This window comes from Anoplophora glabripennis, unplaced genomic scaffold (assembly GCF_000390285.2).
Source record: "Anoplophora glabripennis isolate ALB-LARVAE unplaced genomic scaffold, Agla_2.0 scaffold244, whole genome shotgun sequence".
In the NCBI taxonomy this organism is placed as follows: domain Eukaryota; kingdom Metazoa; phylum Arthropoda; class Insecta; order Coleoptera; family Cerambycidae; genus Anoplophora; species Anoplophora glabripennis.
Window position 1 is genome coordinate 194297 of NW_019416393.1, and position 25248 is coordinate 219544.

Here is a 25248-nt window from a genome sequence, read left to right on the forward strand (position 1 = left end):
ACTGTGTAACATTCAAAACACATTACTATTGATCTGTAGATTAGTAATAGAAAGGTTGATGCTTATGTACAGGGTGTGCCTTAAAAAGCGTCGCAAACTATTACTTCGCCAATTTCAATCGGATTTTAAAAATAAGTTGTTTCATGTCGTGTAAATAATTAAACCTAGAAAGATATTTGATTCCAATATTGTATTAATAGTTTGTGTTTTATTTCAATATTTGATTAAACATTTTAGCTTTATTAAAATAGTTTTTAACTACATGATAGCAAAAATCTGATGGTTGTTAACTGATTGCATATGGGTTTTTATAAAATTTAACATAAATTGAAAATACCGCACACGTTTATGAGTGCGATCATCAGCACAGACAGGGCTGGATTAACCTATGGTGAAGCCCTGGACTACAAGCTTTACGCAGGCCCACTTTCTAAAAAAAATCTAAAATTCATTTTGCCAGATCTTTTTATGGAACTAGTTGGAACATGGCCTACTTAAAAGATGTTCTAAGCTTTCCAAAAATATAATAACACGGCTCTATTTTACAACAAATGAACTGATTGAATTTCCAAAAATTTCCGAGTTTTCAATGTATTTCCACCACTGGTATTTGTCTTTTAGTTTAGAATAACCTTGTCTTTAATTAGGTAGCTAACTACTTACTAACCGAAGTTTTGCAAATCTACATAAAACATCTTCAGAGATATTTAGGAACGATATTTTTTAAATTTCAACACCTTGTATCTCGAAAAACAGTGGCTTTAGGTCCGTGATTATTAAGACTTTTTGGTCCAAAATCTTCCAAGAAATTCGCCTCTGTATTTTTGGAATAAACGGAACGCTGTCTTTCTTCCATCATGGTTTTCATCTAAAATAAATCAGAGATCCGAAATCTATAAATTTATTAAAAAATCAGTAAGATATTGTCAATTTCTGAAAAAAGTGCGACGAGGCGCTACAGAGATCACCCAAAATATACATATTTTAATTTTTTGGCTATAACTCCAAAACTAAAAAAAAAAAACATATCAAGTATATGTTTTGTCCTGAATGTTTCTGTAAAAAAAGGGGACAATGTTCGCGACAATCACAACTTTCTGTCTTCAATAGGTAATAACCGAAACATCTTAGAGGACCATATATCAGAGCGCAGCAAGGACATTTAAATAAAGGGGACTATGCATGTCACAGTCTATCTCATATGTTGGGTGAAGCTAGACAAGGGGAAAGCAGAGGGCTTTATTTTCATCCAACTGATGCGCGCGATTACATCTCCAATGTCGTACATTTTGGATGGGTCAAAATAAAATATTTTATAGTCCTAAGTCAATATATTTCAACAGCTACTCAGTATTTTTATAATAAATATATATAATATTTTTATAACTTCTTGGAATCCCAATAACTGTAACCATTTCTTTCTTGTTGCACCATCCCCAAGCATCCTAAAAACGTTCACATTTCACTTTTAGAATACTGAGGCAAATTTTCAGTGAGACATAAAAATATATTCCCAAAGGAGAACATCAAATGGTTGAATGAATGCAACTTTCAGTCGATTGCATCTTCGGTATTTTTATGTATAAGTGAACCACCACCATATTTTTGCTGTTGTATTTATTCAGTTTTTATGCTCGTGCATTTAGTAAAATTGTAAATATATTTTTGAAAAGGTTTTTGTCGTAGAGGAAAATGAAAATGATGAATGATTAAAATTTGTAATGTTGGGTATAAGGGATAACATTGAAATACCTATAAATATATTAAATATAAATAATGTCTGTAACTTATTTGTGGTGCAGCATTTTCCTTTGATTTTAATGGCCAAACGTGGTTCATATTATTGTTTTCTTACTATTTCAGCAAAAATTTTAAAAAAATACCAAGTCAGTTTTATAAAATTTTACCGTTATTCAAATAAAAGTTACCCACACGCACGACAATGGCCACAGTTGCATATACATTCCAAAGTCACCTTCAAGCACGCTTACCTGTGGAAGGATAGCTGATGTGGATGTTTATAATCCAATTTCTTACAAATTCTGCACTGTCTAACCATATTCACACCTTAAAAGTTTATCCAAAATACATGTATAAACACTAATCACGTTTCACTTACTAAAATCACAACTATTTTCTAACAAGAGACGCCATATTCTGCCAACCACGGCAGAACGAACGAGGAACACGCTACAAATTATTGCGTAGTTGCCAAGTCTTCAAACATGGCAAATATGAAAAATGAAAAATAGTTTTAATATGTACAGAATTTAACAATATTGTATGCATAACTTAATAATACTATCCTATAATAATAATTTTCACAATTGTGATAAAAATTGCGATAAAAATATTAAGTACATTTCCAGTATAATTATACACTGACAACAATGATACAATTAGACTGTGAATAGACCAGGCTTCATCTAGAAATGTAAATAAATAAGTCCCCTTTATTTAAATGTCCTTGGGGCGCAGTGTCCAGCATGGACTAGGTACTTTTTTTCTTCTAATGTGTTTCAAATGAATCAATATGTTATGGTAGAGTATTGAGGGTTTAATAATTTAATAATTACATTTTCACATTGAATGAACCAGTCAAGGTTAAAAGCTTTATAAGAATTATTATTTGTCTGTTTTTATTATAAACAAAATGATGTAATAATATAATTGAGGGTCTGCTGCACCCGAAAATTGTATATCAACTCAAAAATCATAACTATAACTTTAGAAGGAGACCTGAAAATGATTTTAACTATTTTTTTGCCGTACAGAAAAAAACTTAGGCAATATCCAATTAACAGTTTCTTTGTCCCAAGCACGTTTCGTTCCGATGAGAACTCATAATACCGCACCGCCGCGCCATAGCGATAAAGAAGGCACTAAAGGGTTTTTAACGATGTAGAAGGTTTTTATGACAATCGTACATTGGCTTTTTGCGGCAGCTGCCTACTACCGACAAACATCTTTTTCAGAATCATATAATTCAAAATACTTTTAGTCCATCTAGACGTTTTAATCATCGCCGTTTTCCCTTTTAAGGTTTTACTCGCTTACGATCGCTTTAATAACAACCGATAAGCGATGAATATAAAAACCAAAAGTAGGTACGTAGGTACATAAATTACTCTCTATAAAAATCAAATTATTTGTAAGCACAATGATCAAGGAAACTTTAGCAGTAAAGATTGCGATTAAATATTACTTTTGGCGTGCTTAATTTATTGAAGATATACAATCAAAAATGTTTTCTAATTCTAAATTCTAGACGGTATCTATAACCAGCTGTTGATTTCTTGTCTCATTTGTAAACAAAATAGTATTTGTTAAACTTCAGACTACATATTTTTAAAACGGGGAAATTGCCATAATTTGTATGTGTATTGGATACACATAAATTTTAAAATTGAGTTATTAAATTTTTACATTTTTGTTTTTCATTCCACTTCCTTTTTTTTACTTTGTTGTTTATGCAACACATGGTAATGGTGCTGATACACTTAATCACAATAATTATTAGTACCGAGGTTAGGTTTTTTGTTAATAACAAATTCATGACCGTCGATACAGAAAAATGTTATTAAGGTTATTTGTTCGCAACAACGTAATTTTGCGATTAGAAAAGGTTTCATGCTGCCCCCTCCGTGGGCGGTCCACTTGTTTTTTTGTGCGTCTTTTTAGGGGTGCACTGCTTGCCTATATACAGGGTAGCCCATCGAAAACGTACCGCAAGGCATTACAGGGTAGTAAAGAATTTTTCTGCAAAATCCAAAAATAGGTCAAATTTGTTTCTGAGGGGGACAACTTTTGGCTCAAAAAGCATACCAAAATCTTCAACCCTCTAAGTGGGGGTGCTATCCCCTAAATTTTTTCAAATGGGAATGGGGGTCAAGTGGGGGGTCATTAGAAAGGGCTTTTAATTCTCTATACATCGATTCTTACTTTTTGAAAATCGATTCATTATTTTAGAAAATATGCAGCTTTGAAAATACGAACAATATTTTTGACGAGAAATGCGAAAATCGATTTAATTTTACTTCAAAACTTACGGTATTAGTCAAGTAAATGCTGAAAATGTTGTCCGCCAACTTGCATACAATGATACAGGTTGTCTTCAAACCGTTGTCGAACATTCTGGAGCACTTGCGGTGTTACTTCGCGACATACATTAATGATTCGTCCTCGCAGATCTTCCAAGGTATCAGGTGGAGTGCTGTAAACTTTGCTTTTAATGTGCCCCCAGAGAAAGAAATCTAAAGGATTTAAGTCGGGTGACCGAGGGGGCCACTCAATTGCACCTCTTCGTCCTATCCAGCGTCCTGGAAACGTCTCATTTAGGTAATTGCGCACATTGAGCGAGTAATGTGGAGGAGCTCCGTCTTGCTGGAAAATCAGTTCGTGTTCATTGTAAGCAGGGTCGTCCTCTATGATATTTGTTAGAGCTGGGTCGATGACATTTTGTAGTAAATCCAAGTACATATCGCCTGTCAAATTTCCAGGAAGGAAAAAAGGACCTACAATGGAATTTCCAAAAATACCTGCCCATACATTCAACTTCTGGGGGTGTTGGGAGTGTGTCTCATGGAAAATCCTTGGATTGGTATCAGCCCAGTAACGACAATTATGGCGATTCACTAAACCATTCAAGAAGAACGTACACTCGTCCGAAAAACACACATTAAAGAGGAAATTATCGTTTATCGCTCGTTCAGTCATTATTTCGCAAAATTGCAAACGACGATCAAAATCGTCTTCATTTAGCTCTTGCACTAGCCGAATCTTATAAGGATGGAATTTGTATTTTTTTAATATTCGTTGGACACTTGTACGACTCACTCCTGTCGCAGTAGCCAATTGCATTGTACTCAGCGTACTATCCATTGCCACTTGCCCCAATACCGCTATTTCCGTAGGTTCATTTAGTACCGGATTTTCAACCTGCCTCTTTTTGTTATGAACGGAGCCAGTTTCGCGAAATTTGGCCACCAATTCGCGAACAATTTTTCCAGACGCATGTTTCTCAGGATGCCGTTGGTTGAACAGTTCGGCGACCCGATTTCCGCATTCATTGTTTTTGAAAAAAAGCTCAATAATTTCTACTCTTTCTGGAATTGAGTACACCATAATTAATCAATTTAAAAGACTCGGCAGTATTGGTACTCTTCAACTACAAGTCACAAGACAGTTATCTAGCAACTTCTTGTGGCCTATCTAAATACGAAACAAAAAGCGGACAATTTTTTGCTCACCAAAATCAGGCTAAAGAATTCGCAAATCAGAAAAAAAAAAGCGAATTCTTTTGAAGGAATTTACCAAGCTAATACCGTAAGTTTTGAAGTAAAATTAAATCGATTTTCGCATTTCTCGTCAAAAATATTGTTCGTATTTTCAAAGCTGCATATTTTCTAAAATAATGGATCGATTTTCAAAAAGTAAGAATCGATGTATAGAGAATTAAAAGCCCTTTCTATGACCCCCCACTTGACCCCCATTCCCATTTAAAAAAATTTGGGGGATGGCACCCCCACTTAGGGGGTTGAAAATTTTGCTACGCTTTTTGCGCCAAAAATTGTCCCCCTCAGAAGCAAACTTTACTTGTTTTTGGATTTTGCCGAAAAGTTCATTACTACCCTGTAATGCCTTGCGGTACGTTTTCGATGGGCTATCCTGTAGTTAACAATTTGAAAATATTCCCATCTGAAAGAAAAAACGCTCCACGAATTTTTGCAAATAAGGTCGCCAAAAATACAAATTCATAGTTAAAAATTGTTTCGTCTTAGTAATTTTGGATTCATTCCAAATATTGAAGTATCTATAGATCAAAAGACAAAATAGGCACTCCTAAAAACATGAGGATGATGGGTTATGTAACTTTACATGTGAATTTCTTATCATCCTAACATCTACCTTCATTTCAAAATGTAAATGTACACATTGTATTTGTGACGATTTTCAGTACATGTTTATTCATTAGTTTACTTTGGGTAGTTTGGTAAAATAAAATTTGCTACTCTAGCCATTTTAGAACAGTAACAAATTTTGAATTCTCACTTTGTCTTAACATTTGCAACCTGCCGGTAAGCTGTGTGCCGGGTTCGATCGAAAAAAAATATACGTAGTTGTGGCCAGAAATATGTGATCGTCATAAGGGATCCCTACGTTGTATACAACAATTTTTAATTGACCGTAAGGCGCTGGTTACTAACTTTAAAGAGGGGAAGTATGGTTTAATTTTATAAAACAAAAGCAGAGTAAATACACCTAACTTTATTATTTACGTACAACAGTCTTCAGATTAAACATGTAACAAATAGAAAGAACGGCAAAAACATTAACAATCATTTAACATAAAATAGGAGTGCCAGGTTCACCTAGAGCTCCTCTGGGGAAAGAGCATGGCAGAGAAACCCACGATCGTTGCTCTAACTACCCAAATATAAATACAAAACAACCGCTAACAAAAGGCATACATTAAGATCCTTTGCTAATGATAAATAACACCTGACTTATTTAATATCTCACTGAATATCACCTCACTCGAATTTGACATACACACTTCCAAGTAAAACTGAAAAGGTTCGGTGTTAGTTAGCCGACAGGGCCGGAAGATACTGGAGTCCCATACGGGAGGCAATCCAGCTATGAGTTGAGATTTCGGAAGATCTGTTTTAGTAACTCTTTTTTGTATTTAATTATTCTTTTTACAGATTCATTCCTCACAGGCGAAAATGTTAGTAAGTTCAACAAGGCTCCTATATGCGTATGACATAAAGTGAGCACAAGAAATGCTTAATTATTTGTTTCTCGAACAATGTAATCAGGACAAAACAAGTTAAATGTGAAACAAAGGAGTTGTTATTGCAATATCTGGGCAGTCACGACAATATATACATATTTTAACATGTAATAAATGATGAGTAATCGCTAATAATAATTGTAACAATTTTACCTTAGAAAAATATATGCCCTTGAGCATAAAGCAATGGAAACTAAACATACAAAGAATTATTATAATTGAACATCTATAACCATCACAATCATAAGATTACATCGAACAATTAACAACAAAGTACTTGGAGAATATTACCTGCTAATTAATACGGGTTAAACACTTTGATTTTTCACTATTTTGCCTCACTGCCCGCCGATCGTCCTATTCCCATCCCCACACTGGCAACTATTTAGGCTTTCTTCCAGATGCTAATTAATACAGGTTAAACACTTTGATTTTTCACTATTTTGCCCCACTGCGTGCCGATCGTCTTACTTCACACTATTCTCATCTCAACTATTTAAGCTTCCTTCCAGAATTCCCCACCTAAGCGTTTGTTTTTGCGCTTCCTTCTACCAACTGTCAATATTACGTTTTCATTATTATACAACACCCACATAACAGGTGACGTCGAAGTTGATAAGATAAGTATGGTTTTGCACAGCTGTTCTGGGCATTGTTACGGGTTTTGTAGATTTTAAGAAATGTTTGTGGGTTACGGTAATATAAAATTTAATAAATGAGCTAATTACTCTATAGGTGCCATAATAATCCATACTTTCTAATAAAAATATTGAGATAAAAGAATCATTTACAACAAATAAATTTATTATAAACTCTGCGAATGTTGACACCTTGGCGTGTCTTAAATTCTGATTTGGTGTATAATCGGTATTTCTTTATTTTTAAAAAGAAATAACGAACTTTTGTCGTTCTGTACAATTTACAGTTTCCCTTATTTATTTTATTCCACATATTTTAAATTCAAGTTAACATCACGTGGTGTTATTTTGAATAGAGGTAATGAAAAAGTGTGTAATACCCCTATACAAAGTTTATAAATGTAGCCAAATCTGAATAATCAAAAAATGAATCACATAAAATGTAATGCATATTGTGGTGTTAAAATTCAGAAGTATTGAAAATTGTTTTTGTCTCATTGTCCTAAAACTAAATAAACTGTATTTTAGTTCAAGTTCAATGTAGGTAAAATTAATTAAGATACTGTGTCAAATGTAATTTTTGTTAAATTATACCAAATCTGTAATTTGTTTCTTCAATAAATATTGAAGTGTCATTTTTGTCTACAATATTTACATTTGTACGTATACATTTATTAATTCGTAATATACAGTATGTTTCATTTCCGTTGTGCCAAACGAATACAGAGAAAGTAATTTTGAGCAAAAAAGTTCATATCGACATGTGTCCGAAACCGCCCCCCTGTGGCGCTACGCCCCTTTAAAGGGGGCCATTAAGACATAATTTTATTACAATAAACTCGAAAATGCTTCGAAATAAATTGATACAATTTTATACAGAGGTACCATTTATTTATACGAGGAATTGCTTTATCTAAACCAAATTGACACATTGTTTCCAGGGGCGTCCCTGCGGGGGGCAAGCCAAGGTTCAAAATCCGTAACTTTTTTTATTTGTCAAATTCGTAATTCTTTTTTCTAAAATCGAAATCCTTGACCATTTCCACCAAAAAGTTATATGTAGGGGTAGGTAGGGCAGTTATATGGAGTTTCATGTAGGGAAAATATAATTTTAGGTTCTTTATAATTTTTAATTTCCAGTAGAAGCATATAAGAAGTTAAAATCAGCTTTTTCTGTAAAACCGTTGCAGATATCCTAATAGACCAAGTATTATATTTTTTATGTAGAAATGGTCAAGGATTTCGATTTTTGAAACAAAAATTACGAATTTGACAAATAAAAAAAGTTACAGATTTTGAACCGCCCCTAAAAACAATGTGTCAATTTGGTTCGGATCTGTATAAAATTGTATCAATATATTTCGAAGCATTTTGGAGATATTGTAATAAAATTATGTTTTAATGGCTCCCTTTAAAGGGGCGTAGCGCCACAGGGGGGCTGTTTCGGACACATGTCGATATGAACTTTTTTGTTCAAAATTACTTTCTCTATCATCTGTGTTCGTTTGGCACACTGGAAATGAACACCCTGTATACATGTTCTAATCTAATATAAACCTAAAATGAAGCGATGGATAAAAACTACTTCAGTTTTTGGTTGGTTGTTTTGTCACGAAACTTAACAGACTTTACAAAATGAAGGTGCTGTTATTGGATTCAGTAAGGTGCATCGTTTTGATGTAAAATAAATCTTAAAATATCTATCATCCCACGAAAAGTAACAAGATTAAGTGCCCCATTACCCTACCAAACTTCATCACTAAACTCCACATTAAAAAATTGAAGAAAATAATAAATACAACAATAAATGTATCTCCAAAGATACTTTCTAAATGAGCTACTTAGGGGCACACAATTAAATCAAATTTTAGAATGGTTTTCTACAGATTTTGTCGGGAATAAAATGATTAGTATAGGTCTTTAAAATGTAATTCATTTATTTCGAAATTTCGGAAGTGGGATGTCGAATAAAAATCTTCGTCAAAGGGATTTAGCTCCATTAGGAAGCAGCATTAGGGCCCGTGTTCTTTAGATTTTTTTTTAACATTGAATTTTGTGATGAACTTAAGACGGATATTATTTGACAACACATTGAGAAATATTAAACAACGTATGCAATACATTTAAACTGTTTTATTAATAATGCAACCCTTTTTTCTTTAACTTACAATTTACAATAATTTGCCTTATGATAGGAATACCATTAAACTTATTACGTTAACTTTTACTGCTGCTAGCGCGATTAATACACGAACTATCATTGTAAATCTTTATGAAAATAAAAGTCTAACTCTTTCTTTAATTTTCTCTAACATCCCGGCTCGATACATCCAATAGTGAATTAACAATTAACGTTATAAAAAGCCAACTTGTGGACAAAGAGGCGTAGGTGACTTCTCTTTTTTTAAATTATCATAAAAATAAGCAAAAAGAGCGAGTTCCCGAGCGTCCAATAGTGAATTAACAATTAACGTTATAAAAAGCTATCTTGTGAAGAAAGAGGCGTAGGTGACTTCTGTTCTTTTTAAATTACAATAAAAATAAGCAAAAAGAGCGAATTCCCGAACGGCTTTTGCCTAACCAATTTGCAAACGTTCGATTTTGTTAGGTGTAAAGTGCTATTTAATTTCAACTTTTTAAATTTTTTTCTCTTTCCGAACATTTCCTTGGATCAATTAGAAGCTATATCTACGATATTAACTTCTACAATTAACGTTTAGGAATTAAACATTTAGTTTAAAAAAAAACGAACGAAATTACTTAATAAATACCTGGAGAAACAATTTCACGGTCAATCGAATCGGTCTTTGTCATACATGTTGGTCTTTGGATTGACCGTCTTTTCCATAAATTTCATCATCGGTTTTTGCAATAATAATGTTCAATTTTCGAAAACTGATTTTTCCGCGTTCGACCTTTATTTTACAGATGACAAATTGGTGAAATATGACTTTAGTTTAGATATCTTATAGTACGTTATAATTATATATAACATAAAAATGACAAATTTTTCGATAGGTCGTCTAAGTTTATCATTTGCGTGGAAATTTTAAAGTTTCTAAAGGATTTTAATAAATATGGTAATAAGAGTATTGAAAATGTCCATTTAAATAATCCTTTTATTCTGAAAATAGCGTTTGACGTTCTGCTTCGCATTGAATAACAGGAATTATTCTAGCAGAAAAGTCGTTATTTAGTTGGAATAATAGCGTTGCAGCATCAAACGAAGCTTTGTTTAGATACCTCGTTTGTTATAAAACGGAACGTTGATACCGCGCTTTACGGTCGTATAACATCAATACTCTTGGGAGGGGAACATAACGGCATGTTACATTAAGTCCGTAGAAACGTATGCATGCAATGCAGTGTTTAATTTTACGAATTTATAGTTCCCTATGTTATTTACAGAGTGTTTCATGAATTTAATATGCGCGGTATTAAAAATAAGCAAACAGGTATACATACAGTCTGTTTGACTATAAAGGCCCCGAGCTATAACTCGGTTACCCATTTTGGACACCTTGTAAATAATATAGGTATATTTTTAAATGAGATTTTATTTTCTTCAGACTGACGCACATTTTTTTTTTTTTTTTGGTCCCACTGTTAATGAGTGGCTCGTTATGAAATTGATGTGAAGGTAAACTATTAATACCAGTTTAAATATTGTCAACAGAAAATATAACATTTTAGGTATTAGTAAAATTAACATAAACATTGTAACGAAGAAAGATACAAACCCAGTGTGTATGTATAGTTCATTGTTCACGGTACCAGATGATACGTAGCCCAACATGGCAACGACGTATACCATCGCGAAAAAATATTACATAAAAAAAGAGGAATTAATTTCCATTAAAAATAGTATTTTTACATTTTTACTTAGTTGGATTAACTATTGCTTGCTACTACTACTACTATTAATATACAAGGTGTTAATGAAATAAGTACTCAAAATTGGAGAGTATGTAAAACATATGATGAAAACCTTAGTAGAGTTTTTGTCAGTGGTGGCCCCTAAGGGAGATACAGCCCCTTGAAGAGGTAACACCGGAAACAGTTTTTATTGCATAACTTCAAAACGGTTTAATATAAAATCACGAAATTTTGGGGTTATATTACTATTTATATGCTTAATAATCGGTATAATATGCAAATAAAAAATTGCTACCTTTTTTATGCAAAATATGATAAATTTTTATATTTTCGGTTTAGGAAGTAGATAAAATTGCGTACAAAAAAGATTTGATCAGTTTTTAGATTCACTATACACTATCTAAACAGAAACTATCAAGTTGGCTATGCACTCGTTTTTGTTATTGTTTATATAATTAGTAATAACTGTCACTTTGAGTGTTTAAGTATGAAGCAGTTAAGCGGATAATTTCTGCTATTTTTCAAATTATTGAAACCGAATTACGCCATGCAATAAATCGATTTTATGTTTTTTATTCGGTGCGTCATAAGAAAAATAGTCGAGATATCTTCTCTTTTCCAAATTGAACAAGGAATTCAAAAATAATTTTTTATTTTAAGAAAAATCAGTGATGTATAATTTTTTTTCTTCAATAATATTTAGAGACATGCCTGTGCGCACGCCACTGGTGAAGCTGAAAATAATATTTTTATCGTTAAAACGTGTATTGTTGTTAACTGTCAAAACCTGTAAAATTTCATTAAAATATTCTGAGCGGTTTCCCCAATATTTATAAATTTGCATATTTTTATTAAAACTTTAACACCCTGTAGATTGTAAAATATGCGTCTTCGGAATATGGTATATTAAGAAAATCTATCACAAATCACTCGTACTATAACATTCTGCAAGGAATGCATGGACTTACCAAATACCCTGTATAAACGTCTATAGTCTTTCCGAAGTCAGTTGAATTTGTATAAAAACGTCTAGCAATAAAATTTAATGAGTTTCATAGACGTCCCCCAAAAAGTTTTCTGCTAGGTAAATAATTATAATAATTTATATATAATGTGAGAAAATTTCTGTTTCGTGTTCATTTGACCAAAAACATGTTTTACTTATTTATGTCCTCAAACAATTTTATTATATTGTTGGTAATTTTGTTCATATTAGTAAACAAAATATCCCTTTCGCAATAATTGTAACATGAATGATTAATAGAAGGTGCCTATAATAAATTAAAATTACCTGAATCACACCAAATTCCGCATTGCTGCACTGCACTGCTAGGTAAGCTGTCAACCACTTGTCAGCAACTGAGATTTATTGATCAGTCGCCCAGTGCAGCTGTGTTATACACCGTTTGCCCGCGCGCGCATTTTTCAACAGGGCGTATACATTTTTACCACCTCCACGTTTAGTTCGACGAGACCTGTATATGGGTATGGCTAAATAAATATGGGAACAAGTTTTTCAAATATTTCAATGCCGAGTTGCTGCGTCAGCGACCAAATCTGGTACATACTGCCAACCTCTTGGTTCTTCAACTGAGATCGGAAAGACTATAACATTATCCAAGGGGTTGGGGGGGGGAGGTGGGGGTGATGGGTTAATCGCGATAGCAATGGTCGGAATTTTATTTTAGTACAAATAATTTAAATTAAATTAACTTAATAAAATTAAAAATTATTTGTTTAAAAATGTAAAAGTTTTCAGTTTTCAGCTCAGTTTTCTTTATTCCAAAATCTCTTTTTTTTTAGACATTAGTACATATTAGCATTTTGTATTAAAATTTCGTTTTACTTAAGTATACCAACGGAATGCGCAAATGGCTTGCACTTTGTAATTGGCTACTCCGTTTAAATAGGAAGCCTTTTAAAATGTATATTTCAAACTCGATTTAAAAAGACTAATTCAGAACTACTAGACTAACCAAATGTTATACGTATGGTTTGTTTATGATTAAATCTTCATTATATACTTTAGCTACGGGATGATACACATTTTATATAATTTTAATATTATATTTATATTTAATTTAACTGAATTTTTAATACACAAATCCATGTCGTTGATTTATTATTGCTTTACCGAATATCTGTCACTTCTAAAGTGACAACACGTGCCAAGAGACTTTAATAATTTAGTTGATATAGTGAGCTCCTTTCGTGTTGCAAATAATAGGCATATAAGTAGTCTATTTAACTTTATTTAGTGGTTATTCGCGTACTAGCTAATGCAAAATGTCTCTATATTAAATATATGTGTTGTACAATAAATGTAAAGATCTATGGATGTGTAGTCTTTATGGGGACACGTCTGTATCCTTAGCGGTTACGATTCTAACTATTCTTAGTTTCAGTGGTTCCACATAGGACAACAAGCGGCCTACACACGGAGCAATCTACAGGGTCCAATCTGCAGGGACCCTGCAGATTGCCTCATGTAGAGGCGAATTGTCACAATTATTTTACGACTATCCGATATCGGGAAGTTGTCTCGGCAGACCATACAACCGCCCTGCTCCCCACCCTTACGCCCTGCATATTGTATGGTGTGTAGCGCAATTGGGACAATAACAGGTTGATTCTAGATTAATGTGGCTCGTGGAGCAAATAAATACGTGTTGTTGTTAAAAAAATCACAGATTTGGAGCCATGGTAGAGCGTATTTACATTTTAATACAAATTCCCATACTGACCGATTGGACCGTGTGGAGAGTCATACCCAATTTCCACCACTCTAACACCCTACAAATTGGTCCCTGCAGATTGCCCCGTGTGTAGGCTGCTTAAGGTAACTGACCGCACTAATCCGTAGATACAAGGTCCTGGATTCCTGGAAAGTTGCTGTGGGTTTAATTGAAGCATCCCAACATTTCGTAAATCGTATTTTCTACGCCTTTGGCTTTATTTTGAACATCTCTATTTGCATTTTAAAACAAAAAAAATTGCTCGGTGTTTTAGACTTTATATAACAAATTGAATAATAACGATGCACTTTATTTTTGTTTACAATGGGAACTTTAGTTATTTTTTATAGTAATTTGAATTATAATATTTACAGAAATAAACAAATGCCAACGAGGTTTATATGAGAGAATATGTAGTAATAGTTTAACCCTGTTATATTTAGGATAATAAAAAACGAAATAACATTTTAAGGTTTGCTTTAAGTTTAGTGAAATTGCAAATGAAGTAATACTCTTTTAGAAAAATAGTACAGTTAAGTTTGCAATCTGATAGCGGATTCAGTTTGAAAATCAAAAATAACCTTCAAATTTTTCATTTTTTTAAAATTTATTCCTACTTAGTTCGTATATATTTTTTTGATTAGTTATAGGCTGCCTTTGAAGGTGTTGTATAGATACACTATTTTTTAACACATAGTATGTTTTGAGTATTTACCAATTTAAATTAATAAATATATAAAATATTATTTAGTTGTTTATTCTGTTGCCGGTTATAGTAATTTATAACATAAATTGCGAGATATTATTATTATAGGTACTAATACCACAAATTTTACAGCTTTGTGTACCGACCCGACTGTAAACATAACATATTTTATTGGGAAAATAAACGGTTTGTTATAACACACTCTGTAGATATCGTTAACTATCTCATGGAAATAAAGTTGTTCAACTATGACTTATGGAAATGAAAATTATTACTGCAATGAAAAGATGAGAAATGAAATTAGCCAATTAGGTTATAAAATAATCTGTTTTTAATGAAGGTTACGAAAAGATCATTCTGGTAAAAGTACAGAATAATTATAAATAAATTAGGAAACTATTGCTTCATTGTAATTAACACAACGTTAGTATACAGAAATTAGGTTTCCAGTTAATTTTTCAATTATCTAATTTTATATCATTATATTTTTTTAACATTATTTTAGGGCAACCTTCAGTAGAAAATACAGGTTACCTTTGCATACTTTTCAATACAAATAAGCTTATTTTTAAAAATAAAATACACTATTTTAGTTAAGTTAGTTATCTACGAAATATTTGTTTATTCCAAAACAGTGAGTTTTGCCCGTTTCAATAACATTAATACATACTTAACATTAAATAAATTACATAAAATAAATTCGCCTAAAAATATTTTTACTGAATCTAAAATTAATTTTAAATAATAAGAGAGATTCGTCTGATACACCTTGTATGCTCCATATTGTTATAATAAACTGGCATGTGCCTAATTTTGTTTAGAATTTGTCAGAAGGACTGCTTGCTTATTAAATTCATTCAGCGTTGGGCAATCTTTTTCTATTATTCTGAATTGTATTTTTTGTAACCCCAGTCGATAAAAGCAATTCTGCTGTAAAGTCTCCTTTGAAGTTTAACTTAATAAAATAATGAATAACTTGAAATTCAAGTTCATTTGCGAAAATGAAATTAATTTCATATTCATGTAGAACACCGGAAAACTTTAATGAATATTAACACCATTTTGAATATTTTTGAAATTTAAAGATGGCAAATATATGTATATATCACAAAAAGTTCGTTTAGTTATCTAGATTTTTTACAGGAAAAAAAATGTGGCACTAAAACTGTGTTCACTTTAAATTATTAATAAAGGTATAATATCCAATATTTGACAAAAATAACTGAACTACATTTTCATTCATCTAATAATATTTTTGTTGTTACAGAGAGATTGCTGGAGGACCATGAATATGTGTTGAGTGCTTACCGGGACATGCGAAATTTCTCTTATCATACCCAATTCAAATTTGTGTTCAGGAAAGACTATAGAAAATACGAGTTCTTCCAAGACCCACTTGTAAGTATATACAAGACACAAAATGATTTATACCTAGTGAGAGATTTATTATTTGTTAACGCAATTGGTATATTAGTGTTATTTTTTTTCTCTAAGGCTTCTATTAAATAAACAACTTATAAACTTGTCTATATTAAAGAAAATCTATACGAGTAATTTATAAAATACCTAATCTTTATAAATGATCACAAGCCACTTGACCGCCGAGCTTAGGCAACCAATATTTCACAGCTGGTACTGTAAACTAAAACTAAAAAATGTTAAATCTTAGGGTCACCAGTATTAATGATTCGTTTACAATGAAAAATGACAAACCGTTGCGTCTACGCTCGAGATAATACGATCACTGATTGGTTAAATAAAATCTCGTGAAAAATTACACCAGTCAGTCAGACACAATGTTGTGTTTTAATGTAATCTTGATCTTATTGTTTGAACTTTACCGAAATTTAATTGTCTGTAATACTGTTCCGAACGGAATTACTGGTCAAGTGGCTTGTAATCATTTATGAAGACTTTGTCGAATAAACCATATTACTATATTACCATATTACTATATGGATCTCGTCAAACTAATTACGTAATTCAAAAACCTGCAGCAATTTTTTTCACCGAAGAAATTGTGAAAATAAAGTAAATGGACAATTTTTCACTTCAGGCGTTTCCAATGCATCCTAGATTATTAAACTGAGACAAAACCTTGATGCATTATAGTTAATAATTTATGAAATTAGAAAAATAAATATTCATTCATTTTTTGTTACTAATTTAACACTAATTATGGAAGAGTGTATGTATATTTATAACAAGTTTATTAAAATTATACTTACATATTTTACATATTCTCAATATTTAATTTTATTGTATATCTCCAAAATACGCATCTATTGGAGGAAGTCATAACAGTACAAAAGTCAATACATCACAAAATATTCAACATTTTTTTACTACCATTTGTAATATTAATTAGAAATAATAAAATTTCATAAATTCGTATTATTTTTATATTAGGTACAACTTTTTTAAATTATTGATTAAAAAAAATGTTGGATATTTTGTGCTGTATTGACTTTTATATTATGACTTCCTCCAATAGATATTTTGAAAGCATTCAGTCGTATTCAGGAAAAGTTTTAAAATATAGCTAAAACAAGCTAAAAACCTTCTTAAGCAATTACAACAGTAACATTATCTAATTATAGCAGCGACGTATTTAAAAAAATTAACCTGATGATGGCCCTTCGAAATCGAAACGTCGGATTGCAAAAATGTTGACGCCATTGGATAGAGCGAAAAAATGGCAATATACCTAAATATGCAATATGTTTTAAAATTCGTTTTCAAATAAAGCCAGAAAAAAATAAAACGATTTTACAAAATTGCGGCTTTTTCCAGATATCTCCGGAACTACCGGGAATTTTAAAACTTTCTAAATGGCATATTGTTAGGTATAAAAATCACAACTTTTTTCTAATTTGAGCCACTTCGTATCTCTTACTGTTTCCTAGATCCTAATGCTATCCCATCCTTATCTTGGACACACTGTATGTAGATTCCACTTAAATATTTTTTTCAAAGGTAATATATTCAGAATAGTTATTTATTTCACCTTTAGCAATAAATAAATAAACCGCCCATTTTTGTGAATGAAATGTTAAAAATAATATTTTTAAAACTAAATTCTTTGTAGGTACCTATTGATAGCTGAGTCGCTTTTTTGAATTAATCTAACTAGATAAAAAAAATCGATTACCCTGAAATACGTAAACATTGTTTTTTTTCTTTTCGTTATGATTTAAAATTAAAAATTCAGCTATTTGAGCGTGTAAAAGAAGTTATTTGTAAGGAATTTACCTATTTGTTATACAAAAATTGCTTTTTTAATCTAAAGGATTTTGGAATTTGGTTTGGAGTTCTACGGATTAACCAAGTTTAAGAAATAGGAGTGTGTAATAATTATTGTAAATGAAAGTTAAAACGTAGTAAACAACTGGTGGTTGAACTTGGACTATATTTAGATCCAATTTTAGGTTTGAATACATTCACAATGTAAATATAATTATTAAGTAATTATCAATTTGTTTGTCGTAAAGGGTATGTTAGAGCAATCTATTTATCGGACTATTAATAGAATACCACCAACGCACATGTGTAAACGTTTGTTTATGTTTATATTCATGACGTACAACAATTATTTTATTTTCACTTGCAGCGACATCTCTGTTTTATTTCTAGTACCATATTATTGATTGTTTCCAATCTAAATGCAAAAATATTATCTCTACAATTATTTGCTATGTAAAATGTACTATAGTAAGTTGTCCATTAGTGATTTGTAATTTTTTTTATTTTATTGAGGTAGTAAGTGGTTATAGTTTGTCGTGAAAGCAATAGCGATGTAGATAGTTACTGAATTCTTCACGTTCTCGCATTGATGTGTGTTCAACTAGTGGGTAGTAGATGGCGCGGTGAGCTTTACTGCAATGTTTTCTTTCTAAAATACAAATATTTAAGTTACGAAGCAAATAGAATTCAGAGAAACATTATAAAAATTATGAATGTATTATGTAAGTATTTGTCTTGTAATTATTATTTAGTTGGAATAGTTAGAAATAGCTTAAATGATGTTAATTATAGTTTCATATTATTTTATTGCGAAAAAGTAAGGACGCAGATAAAAGCTTTATGGTTAAATGGTATGATTCTATACTAAGGCTCCATATACAATGTGTCCCGTTTTTTTCGAAGCTATTTCTGCATCACTGTCAAAAGAATTGGATTAGTTTGAATTTCTGTCAAATGAAGGCTCACTGAACATCTTTGTAAATTTGTGTTCGAATTGCGACATAGGTGTACCCATCAGGACATTTCAAAGGGGCCAGAGATGATAAACAATTCCTTATCAGATGTTAAAATACCGCTAACCATGATTTTTCATCTTACGGAGATATACTTAACACTGCAAACTTTTTATTTCCACTTATCTGTATTTTTTCAAATAGGAACGAATACTTACAGTTTAATTAAATGTTGAAGGAAGAGAAATGATCTTCCAATTAATTATACTATTTTAATAAATAATATTGCTTAATAATAAATTAAATAAATAATGAACTTATAATTAAATTAAGTAAATAATTTAATATATTTATATTACATTAGTTAAATAATATTAGATTTCCTTTCATACAATAACGAGTTAAAATGTAAGTATTCTTTTGAATTTGGAAAAAATACAAATAATGTGAAAGTTTGCAGTAGGTACTTACATAAAAAAGGTTTGTAACAAATCTTGGTTGGGGATATTTTAGAACGCTGTTAAAAAAATCCTTTTTAGTTTATCTTCGTTTAAACTGCCAATGTCAATTTTGACTGTTTGAACAAAAGTGAACTGTTTGAAATGCCTTGGTGGGGACGCCTATGAAGGAATTCTAACACAAAATTACCAAATTGCTCCTCTAGTGAACTTGTTTTATTGACAGAAATTCAAATTATTCGGAAAAAACGAGACACATTGTATATACATGCGGTATGTAATAATAATAACAAAGATTACGATAAAATTAAATATTCTAAAATTCTCATAGTAGTGAAAAAATTACTTTAAAGTTGTCAGTAAAATATTATTTGAATTAAATTTTATTTTGAAAGTAAATATTATACAGGCTATTACGAATTCGCTTCTCACTACAGGGATCTCGAAAACCCTAAGAGATACGAAGTAGTAGTAGTAAATGGGGGCAAAGTTGTATAATCAGGGGACCAACATTATGCATCTAAAAAATCAATGCCAACATGATTAGTTTTCGAAATATTAAAAAAAAAACAAATTTTGGAAACCCGTTTTTGTTTCATATCAGTCTTGCTTGAGGTGTGTTATTGAAAAAAGAAAAACAATTTCTCATGGCAACTTTCTGCCCTCTATCGAATGGTATAATCAATTTTTATTTGTAACGTTTGGTCTCTCCAGGACCATCATTAGCTTCGTTTTTTTAAATACGACCCTGGAAAATTTATTACAATTTTTGCAAGCTTTCATGACCCCAAATAGTGTACTGTCTCAGCCTCAACCAGATTCAGACCTTTTGTCTCGAAAAAATCATCTTCAGTGTATTCGTTCCAAATTTATCTAAATCTTTTATTTAGATTTCTATGTTTATTGAATTATCGTACACTCTATGTGTCATTAGACCCTGTAAAACTGGTTATTTAAACTATTACCATCACACGTTACAATAAAACATTATTAGAGTTTTAATCTCCATCGTCATACATAACTCGATAAGTTGTTGCGACAAAACTAAAACATTTGCAATTTTAATTTCATTATGACAAATTAATTCTTAAAAATGCATATGAACAAGCAAAACTCTAAAGGAATATGATAATTTAAAAAATTACAGTAAATGTTCAAAAACGTTTCCGTTTTTGGCAAATGTTGAAAATAAGCGTAATATGAACTGAATTTATTATACTTGTAACCGCAACTGTGAAAGAGCATGTCAGATGTATTTGTATGAATATCCTTAGATCGAAATTTGTTTGAATTTTGAGCACACGAGAAACCTAGAAATCTAGAAATAACTATGAACACGGGATTAAAACTAATAATGTTTTATTGTAACGTGTGATGGTTAGATGGACTAGATTTAGAGGGTACGATAATTCAATAAACAGAAATCTAAAAAATAATTGATAAATTTGGAACGAATACATTGAAGATGATTTTTTCAAGACACCACGTCTGATGTTTATTGAATACACTCTATGTGGCATTTTAACCGTGTAAAATCCACCTAGTTATTTAAACTATTACCATCACACGTTATCTGGTTCGGGTTGATGCAGTACAGTATTGGGGGTTCATGAAGACTAATAAAATTTCCAGGGTTATATTTAAAAAAATGAAATTGAAGATGGTCCTCGAGAGACGAAACTTTACATATAAAAATTGATTATGCCATTCGATAGAGGGCAAAATGTTGCAATGAGAAAATGTTCTTCTTTTTTCAATATAACTTCAAACAAGGCTGAAATTAAACAAATACGGATTTTCAAAATTTCGATTTTTTTCAAATACATACTTCGAAAACTAAAGAGGCATAATGTAGCTCCCCTTATTATGCAACTTTGCCCCCATTTAAGCTAATTTGTAACAGCCTGTATATGGACTTACTTCCACAGTTTGTATCAAAATTATTGCCTTTTCAAGCACTTAAATTTTTCTTTTCTTACACTATTTAATTTTATTCGCAAAATGTAAACACAAACTTATTGTTCTATTTTATTTGTTCTCAAAAATTGATTAGATTAGAGAAACTTCTAAATTTAAATTTTAAAACTAATGATTTCGAAACGTTTAAATAAATAACAAGGTTTATTACATTTTAAAAGGGTTCAGACAATTTCTGCGGTGGATGGTGTAATGAAGTTACGCATTTCATAAAAAGGGCTGACATATTCAAGGAAGAGGAAGTAAAGTCGAGGGAATATTTAATGTTCTTGTCAAGCTTCTCGACATTTGTGAAATATCTAATAACAGCGGAAGGTTGTGTTATGAATTTGAATAACATACATTTTCTAGACATTATAATTTTTTATAGGCCGTTTTGTTTTAAAATATTGAAATATAATACTAAATAAAACAACGGCTTTCAGTTTTTATTTTTTAATAAATATTCATAAATAATAATAACTGGTTTGTTTGACGATAAGTATTTAAAGAAAATACCTACATATTAGATATTAAAAAACATATCATTTCCTTCAGATAAACACGTTTTGGTATGTAAAAATATACAGCGCTTCCGTAGAGTAACGCATAAATTCGATAAACTTACCAGTACCTATATATTTTTTAATTATTTGTAATACTCCGATTTTAATTTTTTATTTTTTATATGTATACAGAGTGACCGAAAAATGTGATGGTTTTTTAATGTACCTACTTTCGGAAAGATCAGTTTTGGGCTGTTAAAAAACATATTTGAACTGACAATCAGTGGTATGCGTAAGTTTATACTACACACTTGTATAATGGTGCAAATGTAGTGTTAGGTAAGTGTATTAAACGAGATCTTCCCAACTAATAGAGACGAATAGGCGAATTGGGCAATAAGTAATGTCCGTTTTTTTTCAAATTTAAAATATTTTATTTTTAACTCTACAAGTATCAATAGGTTAATCGGTGATGCATCTCCGTCATTTATGAGGTCCTCTAAACGTTCAAGTTTCTTTATGCCTCTTCTGTGTAGAAATCCTTCGGTTTTGACTTGAAAACTCAGCCAACCAAGCTCTTAACTAATTATTGTTGTTAAATGAAATACCGCGTAAGGAATTTGACAAAGAACTGAAAAGGTGAATATCAGAAGACACGAGATCGGGAAAGTGAACTTCCCAATTCAACTCCCGAATGGCCGTTTTGGTCATTTTGGCGATATGTGGTCGCGCATTGTCATGTTGCAAAAGAACGTCGTATCGCCGATCAGGTCTTTTTTGTGGAATACCGGTTTGATTGTTTGGTAAAAGTTCGTAATAATGAATCCATATAACATTGTATTTCGAGGATCTTTGTTTACGTGCAGACACCACTTTTCATCACCAGTGACAATACGATGAAGAAAACGTTCCTTATGTCCACGTATTGATCTTTGACGACAGAGTAAACCAGCGGCAGTTGCGGACCCAAGCGCCTAGTCATATCCCATCCCCTGAATCAATTCCCTTGTTGATTGTCTTGGATTTTGGTGAAGAGGTCGATTCAATTGCTCTTCATCAAACTGAACAGGACGTCTGGATCGATTAATGTCCGTAAGGTTATAATAACCTTTTTTAAAACACGAAAACGCGGAAATCATCAACGAGTTGTTCGTTCATTCATCGCATCATCACCATATACGACACAAATTAAATCGATTAAAATTCTCGATTAAAAACAAAAAGAAGTGCCGAAAATTATCAAATTTATCAACTTAACATTCCATTTCAAATGAATGAAAATTCGCAAAAATTAAATCTAACAAAAATTAAAAACACAATCTGATAATTCCTGTTTCGAATGACATGCGTCAATTTGACAATGCGTTTACTTTTCATGTGAATTATTAAATTTGAAAAAAACAGACGTTACTTATTCCCCAACTCATTATCAAAGTCATTGTATTCTATAGTCGATTTGGGTGGAGAATAAGACAATAAATGTCTCATAGGAAGAAAAATGTTTGTAGGTTTTGAATTACAGTTACCACAACGTCATTGCATTTAATATCACTTTTTGAAAGTCTCTTTTAAATAATAGCCAGAACTATAGATTTCACTAAAATGTGTCCCAAAAATAATTTGGTTAATAGGAAAAAATAATAGTAATAGTGATTCAACTGGGTGATTGTAATGTAATTTTAAAATTAGTAATCACATTGGAAACTTGGTAATATACAAATTAACGTTTGTAGTCGCCACCTTTTAACTTCACCATCGTTTTGCTGACAGTCATTTGACAGTAGTAGAAGTCTTTTTCCTAGAATCACAAAATAATGCATGCTTTAGGTATGTATACAGAGCATCCCAAAAGTAACGCAAAAATTCGTAATTTATTTTGTGTTGCATTTGTACAAAAACGCTAAAACACGTTAATTAGAGTATATAGAATTGTCGTTTCGTCACGTTGCTTAAACCTTTTTTGAGCTATGTTTCATAAACCTATGACGCCATCGGCCCATCGACACTTTTTTTAAATAGCACTACCTAATTTTTGAAACATAATAGGATAGCACTGTTGAAGGGCGTTGATATAGGGTTTGGCCTACTTTGTTCCAGCAGATAGTAGGTATTTGGTTTCAACAGGATGGGCCCTCTCCCCCTCCTCATTTCGGGATTACTGTAAGGAATTACTTGCATGAAATTTTTCCAAATAGGTGAATAGGTCGAAGAGGACCCATTGAGTGGCCACCACGTTCACCCGATTTAACTCCCCTAGATTATTTCTTGTGGGCTTGATACACTGTACACCATCGAGAGTTTAAAAGTGCGTATAAAAGAAGAAATTAATCAGCCACCAGGGGCAATTCAAAATACCACGGATGAATTCGAACCTTGACTCGCCTATTGCCTAACTATTAACGAGGTCACTTTGAACATCTTCTTTAAGTCACATAAAATTGTTTAATTAAAAATCCTTAAGTTATGGTTTTTGAGAAACTCTCGCATTTTTTACATTATATTAAGTACTACATTTGTCTGGTTTTTTTTTTCGCACCTGTCAAAGTAAAGTAGGCCAAACACTATATCGACGCATTTCCCTTCAAAAAGGCTATCCTTTTATGTTCAAAAAATTAGGTAGTGCTATTTAAAAAAAATGTCGATGCCGTCATAGGTTTATGAAACATAACGCAAAAAAGGTGAACAAAATGACAATTCCTATATAATAATTGACGTGTTTTAGCGTTTTTGTGAAAACGCAACACGAAATAAAATACGAATTTTTTGCATTACTTCTGGGACGCACTGTAGAAAAAATTAATTTAATGATTTTTAACTTTTTCGTGAATTGAAATAATAAATTAGTAAATATACATAAATATGTCCAAATTGAAATAAATATCGGATATATTCCAATTTGTTATTGTTTTAACAATTTTTTGAGGACATTTTTTTGAAAAACTGATTTCTACGAACTCATTAGAAGTTTACGAAAATAATGTAAAAAGATTATTCTTTTAGAATTCAATGAGCAATTTATATTATTGGATTTATACGTTTCTTTACGGACACGCTGTATATAATGTGAAACGTATAATTTTGTTCTCTATATCATTGTTTAATTTTTCAGAAATTCTTCCCATCGGGCATGCTGGACGTTGAAAGCGATAGTGATGATAACATGAACCGCAGTTATTTACAGGTAGAGGTAATTTTTTCTATGTTGTGAATGTCCCACAAAATTCAAAATTTATTATTCTAAGGGAATACTGAACAAAAATATATACTGAAAATTTCTTGTACCTATTGCTTATCATTTTTGTAGAAAACTGAACCGATTGTTTTAATTAATTTATTTTTTAATTAACCTTCAGCGTTAATTGTTTCAAACCTTCATATACC

The 25248-nt window shown here is 31.4% G+C and overlaps 1 protein-coding gene across 4 annotated transcripts in view; it reads left to right on the forward strand.

Moving 5' to 3' along the window:
* The window catches only part of LOC108906939 (growth factor receptor-bound protein 14), a 700528-nt gene that overhangs the window by 174384 nt on the left and 500896 nt on the right, over positions 1–25248 (forward strand). For all 4 annotated transcript variants that reach the window (XM_018710384.2, XM_018710385.2, XM_018710388.2 and 1 more), the window contains exons 4-5: positions 16019–16149; positions 24977–25048. In XM_018710384.2, the coding sequence (XP_018565900.1) occupies positions 16019–16149; positions 24977–25048 (203 nt within the window). The remainder of the gene's footprint in view (positions 1–16018; positions 16150–24976; positions 25049–25248) is intronic.